This window comes from Trachurus trachurus, assembly GCF_905171665.1.
Source record: "Trachurus trachurus genome assembly, chromosome: 22".
In the NCBI taxonomy this organism is placed as follows: Eukaryota; Metazoa; Chordata; class Actinopteri; order Carangiformes; family Carangidae; genus Trachurus; species Trachurus trachurus.
The window spans coordinates 6,453,093-6,461,362 of NC_139907.1; the positions used below are offsets into that span (position 1 = coordinate 6,453,093).

The 8,270-nt window shown below is 42.6% G+C and overlaps 1 protein-coding gene across 1 annotated transcript in view; it reads right to left on the minus strand.

The window, feature by feature from the left end:
• The window catches only part of brf1a (BRF1 general transcription factor IIIB subunit a), a 118,196-nt gene that overhangs the window by 36,631 nt on the left and 73,295 nt on the right, over positions 1-8,270 (minus strand). The window contains exon 13 of the mRNA XM_083998930.1: positions 684-745. Within this exon, the coding sequence (XP_083855056.1) occupies positions 684-745 (62 nt within the window). The remainder of the gene's footprint in view (positions 1-683; positions 746-8,270) is intronic.

Consider the following 8,270-nt stretch of genomic DNA (forward strand, 5'->3'; position numbering starts at 1 on the left):
GTTATGGTACAAATTTGAGTTTTATTTTGAAATTCGGTTTCAAATGTGCGTGTGTAGATCAACAGCCAAACACAAATCTCATTAGATCTCAAGTCCCAGCATGCTGCGTGCTGATTGGCTTGCTGACACCGACACTCATTTACTCCTTTGGTATTTAAATTTGATATTGAAAGACGAGCAGCACTTGATATATTGAAGAGAAGATTTTAAAAAAGACAGTAAAATCTTGTAAATTTGTTAATTTTCTCATAGAAAATGTCGACATTTCTTCTTTCTTTCTATACAAGTGTAACTCACGACTCCTCTGCATCTTACAGGCTGAATGTTTGCGTGAGTCATTTTATGTCCTCGTCTTTGAGACAGTCTCAGGTGCTGCATCACTTTTTCTTCCAATAAAAAGCAGCAGTTGAAGAGAAAAAAGTGCACGAACGTTGAAACATTCAACTCTCACTCACGACATTGATCATCGTTCATTTGAAGAAATCTTTATTGAAAGGTCACAGAGATTCACTAGAAACTCAGGAGCAACACTGTTGGATGTTGTGGTGTGAAGGTGGAGGCAGATGTTTAAGATGCAGCTGCAGTGGTGGTGAGGCGGCGATCTGATTCTCTGATGAGCCTCCAGGAACAAGAGTGTGTGTCGGTGTATATGTGTGTGTATGTGTGTGTGTATGTATACGTACCAGCTCTATCTCACTGTCATCGATCCCACTCAGGTCCAGCTCCCCGGTGTCAGCAGCTCTGTCTGTCACAAACACACAAACACACACAAATAAATCAAGATGGAGACACACACACACACACACACTCAGGGAAATCTGCTGTGGTGAACATTTTTTCACGGTGGCGACGTCTCAGAGGCTGAAACAGGAAACAGTAGCTGGTCAAAAAAAAAAAGCATGCCGCTGCATCTCCTCCTCCTCCTCCATCAGGGTTAATCAGCAAATAAACTGCACTGTGACTCCTGATAAAAACCTTAATAGGCTTAACTGGCGTCTAAGCGGATCTACCTTAACACACTTTCTTTTCAATTACGATATGCTTTCTAGATGTGGAGCCCCGCTTTATTATTTAGAAACTGCAGAGATGCTGAAACGGCAATTTGCATTTTTTTAACGCTGCAACGCTCGTGAGGCCTCGAGACGACGAAGGTGGCGATGGCGACGACGATGGAGCTGATTGCGAGAGCACGAAACAAGAGACGTTTTAATTGTGTTGACAAAGAAAAAGAAAAAAAGCGGCATTTTGAAATCCTCAGGTGTGCAACACGCTTCAAAGAGGGAAAATCTAACCAGCTTTGATTAAAAAAAAGGAGATATTTTCATGTCTTTGACAGTGGAAGAAAAGCCATCACTGGGAGATTCAGCAGCTTTCACTCCAAAAAGATCCTCCACCTTGATTAGCTGTTTGGGAACAAAGTGCGACTCCGGAGGCTCCGACGCCACATCATCACACAAGTCAATCAAAGCAAAGCAGCAAAGCAGAGAGACGAAGAAAAGAAAGAAAAACGGTTTTTAAAAAGGAGGCGGCGGCAAAGCTGCAGATTTATGAGAGTCGTTTAACTTCTGTCAAGATTTCTGCCTTTGACACGTGCACAAACCCCCCCACCTCTCCACCGCTGCCTCCTTCTGCGTCGAGTTCAAACTCCCAACAGGGCGGCAGCTTCAAAGAAGTGCCACCTGAGTCCACAGGCAGCTTTCCTGCTTCATTAAGGAGAGACAGACGAATACACCCGTCCTCAGACAGCGAAGGGTGTGGAGGAGAAGAGGAGGAGAGGGGGGAATAATCTAGTCAGCCATTTGAGTTCAGTTCACAGATTGCAGCTTCCCTTAAAAAAGAAACCGCTCCAGAGGGAAGAGACAGGTCAGTCGCTATCTGGCGGGCCCAGCCCTCTAAGAACTTCCTCTCCGTGAAGTGTGAGGGCGAGATAAGACGGAGACAAGCCCTGGGAGAGATCAGCCGCTCCGGGAGGCAGAGAGGCAGCGAGACTAAGAGCTGATAAGACCGGTCCAACCCCGGAGAGAGGAGAGAGGAGGAGGGGAGGAGGGGAGGAAGGGAGGAAGTGGGGAGGCGGTAATTACCGAGTTATTATTCAGCCGCGGCTTTGATATATCTACACTCGCTAATTTGATCAAACCCGTAAAATTGTTCTTGGTAAAACGTGTGGAAGAATCTGCAGGAGAAGGAGAAGAAGTTCAGGTTCAGAGTTTCACAGCGACTGAAGGAAGGTGAAGTTTTATTTTACTGATGGGCAGCGTCAGACTAAAGGAGGAGGAGGAGGAGAGTTCAGGGTAACGGGCCGGATGAGGCTACAAAACGATACCCGAGTCTCAGCACTGATATCAGGTGTTAGTGTTTCCAGTTCCTTTGTTTTGCGAAATCTAAAACTTTCCCCAAAAAATAAAATACAAACTCAGCACAGAGCTCAAGTTTTCTGTTCCATGAGTCTGGCGCCAAACAGTAAGATAAGAAGTTTATGATTATTCCATTAGCATCACAGTGACATGACGACACTTCACTGTGTCTGAAATCACTCACTACTCACTATATAGCGACTACACCATTTTGTAGTGAGAATTAATATACCCTAAATACTGGATTCAGGTAACACTTTATAATAAGTAAACACTATTAAGCATTAGTTAAACATTAAATACTGAATTCATCATTTATAACACATGAATATTCATTAGTACGTAGTTTTACTCATCATTGATAAGCACTGTGTTTATAAACTACATACTAATGAGTATTCATGCGTTACCGTGGTGTTACCGTGTGTTACCGTGGATTCATACTGTAGTATCCCACAATGCAGCGTGAAAAGTAGTGTAGCTACAACCAATGGTCACGCATCGCCGTCGGCATTGATCTGCAACGTTTTAATTATGTGACAGTAAAAACTTAATTAAATGCGGCAGGTTTTTTCCGTTTTACCAGTGAACTCCCTACAGTATATATTGAGTAGGGAGCAGTGAATGAGTGACATGATCGGAAACAGCCACCGTAACACATGCAGCCGCTTTCTTTCCCAAGATGCATTTTGCTGACCGAAAAAAAAAGAAGAAAATTACACTTAAAGATATTTTAAATATTAAGTCGATGTGTTTCAGCTCAGATCCACAATAAATGGTCCGACTGTTAAAACCAAACCTCAAGTATCTGTGAAAAAAAAAGATGTGTCATCAAGGTTGCTAGGCGACAGCAGCCAGGATTTACAATCAGGAAGTGGGACCAGCCACAATACGATATTATCACCACAATACGATACTATTGCGATATCCTACACAGTACAGCAATAACCGCAGTTCTTTGCTACTGCCAGTTCTGTCCTGAAGGTAAAACTTAAAGTCAACATCTGTTTTATCTAATAGAAGATAAAGTAATACTGAAAAACTTCCATTTGTATTTACAATTTATGTAATAAAAGACTGACACTTTGCGACTGAGTATCAATACAAAACAACCTCTGCATAAAATATACAAACTATGATGGACTGATTGTTTCCCCAACACCAGCTGGTTATGTAAAAGTATAAAGGCCATAGTGTCGTCCACAGGATCAAACCCCTGATCTTTGCATCAAAAAGACGACTTTGGACCGACTGTCGTCTCCTGTGGTAAAACTCCAAAAGAAGAAAACCACCTCCATCTTTTCGCATCCCAGCTCCACCACAACAAATATCCAGTGTTGAGTTTCACACCCGGTTCGACCTCCTGACCTCTGATTCACCTCAATTCAGCTTTTTCTTTTTCTCCCCTCATTTCCATTTGTCTGTTTCTGTTTATCCAGGTTAAAGACAAACAGCTGCACACCGACATTTACAACATGTTAAATGCAACAGAAATTTATCTCCACACGGCCGACGACCGGAGCACCGGGCAGCTTCCCTCGGTCGTCCTCCTTGCTGCTGCTGCTGCTGCCAAATCTGAGCTCAGTTTCCTGTGAAGTGAAACAGCAGCGTTCAGGGATTCACACTCTGGAGAGCAGTTTGGAGAAGCTCTGTCTCCTGGCGAGGAGAAAAAAGGCAGCTCAGTGAAAACAGAGCGCCAAGACAAACAGGAATATGCATTTTTTTAAAACCTTGAAACAGTTTGACCTGCTCCTAAGAGGCATTTAAGGATGATTTCACTTTTCCTCTGCTGATTTCTGGGGTTTAAAGGGACAACGAGGAGTTTCTATTCGGTTATAAAAAAGTCTCACGTTAATGTGGATGAATCTCCGCTACCCACACTTGTTAATGGGCCCATTTTCGATAAATATATCGTTTTGTCTCTATCGTTATTTTGTTATTATTAGTGGTGGCGGAGATGCTGGTCGAGCCGACCAGCGTTTTTTACTTTCGGTTTCGCAACGAGTCATGAGAATAACGCAGCTGAATCGCCGTTTATGGTCGGAACTACGACGGTATGTGATCGTCTTTGAACCTCTGACTTTAATTCTTGATGAATGAAAACATGAGTCCGTCTTGCGCCGGTCAAAAGAATTTTACGGTGCGCGCGGAGGCTCATAAATGTAGTGTGAAAACGCTTCGCTTTTCCAAAACTCCTCGTTGTCCCTTTAAAGAATAAAGGATGAACAGGACGAGCTTTTAAAATGAGTCTGTTTGTGACGTTTCATTTGCTGAGAGGCGAGCACTTCCGAAATTCTTAAAAGATTTCATCAGCACAGTTTTGATTGAACATCTAAACGAGTCCTTCTCTTTTTATTCTCTATTTGTTTGTTCCGGCTGATGAACAAATTCCTCTTGACACAACAAAAGAAGAAAAAGAAGAAGAAATACAAGATTTTTCAGATAAAAGTCCGATGACAAATGTTTTTTTTTTTTGGTTTTTGTTGTTGTGAACCTGTGGCAGGTGAAGGCTGAACTAAATGAGACGTCTCCTCATTAACAGGAACCGCCTGGAAACTGCCCAAAGGCCAAAGTCGTTCTTTGTCGTCTCAATAGAAGAGAAGAAAATAAAACGAAGATCTGCAGCAAAAAAAACAAAACAAAAAAAAAACTTCCAAATCCTGGAGGGAAACTAAAAAAAAACTAAAAAAAAAACCCTCCTTGATGACCTCGTCCTCTTCCTGTCCTCGCTGACAGCAGCCTCAGGTCTTCTGGCAGCAGCTCAGTAACTCACAGATTCAGCTCTGCCTTCGTATCAATACAGAGGAAAAAAAACAAAAAACAAAAAGAAAAACACAGGATTTCCCAACAAGCTGCTGATTTTTCCTCCAGTGGAACGAACCAGTGACCTCAGACTGAGACGACGGTGGAGACGACTGAGATCTGGACCAAAAAAATCCACAATATTCAAATGTCTTGGCTACTTTTTCTGAACATTTCAAATTAAAGAGGAACTATGCATGATTTTTTACCTTGATTAAACATCTTAGAGGAGGAGGGGGGTAGCTCTGAGTATGTACAACACTTAAAATATGCAAACTGAGTGGAAAAAGCGACCAAAACAGCAACAACAAAAAAAGCAACCGGACCTGAATAGTTCCCCCTTAAAAGACTTGCTATTAAAATAGAATAGAAAACCTTTATCTTCATTCTATTACAAAATACAACCGTATTAAGAGTGCAGCTTCAAATTAAGTCCATTTTGTGATTAGTGTGTGTTTAAAGTGCTGATTAGTTGTTTTTGAGTCTATTGGTGCAGGTTTTGAGCGACCTGAAGCGCCGGCCAGAGGTTCAACAGGTCAAACAGTTCGATGTGGATGTGAATCGTCTTTGATGATATTGATGGCTGCTTGTAATGTCGTCCAAGTAGTTAAGTACGTAATTAAGTTGTTGTTAAAGTTTAAACAGCATTTAAAGGGTCAGTTCATCCAATTTTTTCTCCAACTTGCAGCTGTTGATCCAGATAAAACGTTGGATTTCTGTTTCTGTTTCAAAGTGACCTGAAGAGATCGATTCTTTAGAGAAACAGCAGCTTCAGTTCGACCAAAGGAAGTTTCCTCAGGAACCTTTTGAGAAACTAATGTGCACTTTAAACCTCAGGAAACAACATTTAGCTCTCGAGCAATTGATCTACCTCCAGAAAAAGGTCCAAGCTTGGGGCTTGAGGAACTTTGGGAAAATCTGGACATAACTGGGAGATATTCAGATGAGTGATTTACTGTAGCTGCTGTAAATCTTGTCATGTGGAGCCACAACGAGAGAAAATCAATCAATTTTTTTGAGTAGTTTGTCCATAAATTGAAAAAGGTTTGTGGTTCGATTCCCAGCAGCTGCTCCAGGCTGCACCGTGACGCAAGGAAACAAGGAATCTGTAATCCTGTTCCACCATGAATCGATTTAATCACATTATTAAAGCAGAAGTGAGTGATCCGGTCGTTTTCGCTAATGCTGCGTTCCAGGCAGGCTTTTGAAATCGTAAATTACAGCTTCAAGTCACAACTTAGTAGCGTTTCAGGCAACCCACTCGTGTTTTTCCGACCTGTTTTACCGGTGAAAGTCACTATAACGGCCACTCATAACTTCCGACCGGTGAACTCGTACCAGATCGAACTGGTACCACTTCACGGTCGGAAAAATACGAGTTTCCTTGAACGCACCATAACAGTCCTCGTCCCTACGTCGCCACATTCACGGCGTCCCTTGGCTGCACACACAGCCCTGCATGCCGTTCTCTCTCCTCATTGGATAAAAACTGTAGGATACGATAAATGTTTTCTCTTCGGCTCAGAGCAGAGCAGAGGGACTGGGAGACCCGTGTTTCAGTCCAAACACTCTATGTAAGTGATTGCTGTCGGAAGATATAACTATTTAAGACTTATATTAACACAAATATATCACTCACTTCTGCTTTAACTGATCATGAAACTGATTGATCGTTAGCCGTGGCCTCAGTCCATTAAGCTCCTAACTGACATGTAACCGTGACGATGACATCAACGACCTTTAAAACATGGCGTCGACTAAAAAACCAGAACGGACAAAGACAAACTTATAGCTCAGCTTGTGGAGCGTCTTTCTTCATCGTTTCCCCCCGACGGCGGTGCGTTCGAGTGACGTCGGGAGATGCCAAATTCAATTTCTTTTAGCCGACAGACCAGACGCGTGTAGGAATCAGACAGGCGATCTGACGTACCGGTGGTCTGTTGCCCGCCGGCTGTAAACTCAATCCCCCTGTTGTCTCCTGGTCTCTTCACACACTCACACACACACACACACACACACACGTAACATGACTCCAGATTTACCCCTCTATCCCACAAAAAAAAAAAAAACCCTCCCCCATCTCGCCACACATCTCCGTGTCCCCGGGTGGCGGCGAGTCTCCGTCTGATGTGGTCAGGAGGAGAATAAGACGCTTCACTACAGAGGCTCTTTAATACCACATGAGAAAAAGAAGAAGAAACAGAAAAGAAAAAAGCGAGAGAAGACAAAGAATCTGAAAGAAAAAACCTGCCGTGCCCTGGAGGAACAAACGCCACCAGGTGAAGGAGAGAAGGAGAGGCGGCCTTTTGAAGCCGGCGAAGGTGAGAGAAGGGGGGAGGAGGAGGGGAGGGGGAGAGAGGAGGGGATTGAACAGGATTGAGCCGGAGTTGTTCTGCGTTTCATTTTGTGTCCTAAAAATCCCAGGAAAAGACCAAAACCAGCGATTTTGTTTTGTTAGCGACTCCAAACACGTCTCAACTTCCTGTCTGAGCCCTGAAGATGGAAATGCTTAAAAAAAAGTCTCTGAAATGAACCATTTTTTCTTCTTTCTTTTTTTTTTAAGGCTCAGTAACTTCCTCAAACAGCTGATCACTGTGGTTTTTCCTCAGACAGGAGGAAACGGAGCGTGTGTTAGGGGGATTATTTTCCGCAGCGGATTAATCCACATTTGGTTCTTCTTGATGATTATTCATGATGATGTGACTGACTCGATATCTGTCCATTGTAGCGAGGGAACAGAGCAGATTTAGGTTTTTAAAAGACTTTGCCGACTTTTTCTAAACCCGTATTAAATCTGATCAGGTTTCAGATTTACTTTTTTAAACAAGGATACGAGTTGGAGGTTTGAAATTAGACGTTTATTTGCCTTTTCTTACTGTATATACATGTATTGTGTGTGGAGCTCTGGTGCTTTTCATCTCTTAATTATCCAAAACAGATTTTAATAAAAGGTCCTAAAATCTTAAATCTAGCCAAATATTGGTGACATGTGTCTACAACCTGAGATTTGCCCTGGAACATGTATAAATATGTGCAACTAAACAACCTGGACTCGAAGGTTCAGTCACATTTTAGCCTTTAAGAGGTTTAAACAGGAGGACAGTAAGTGGGCCT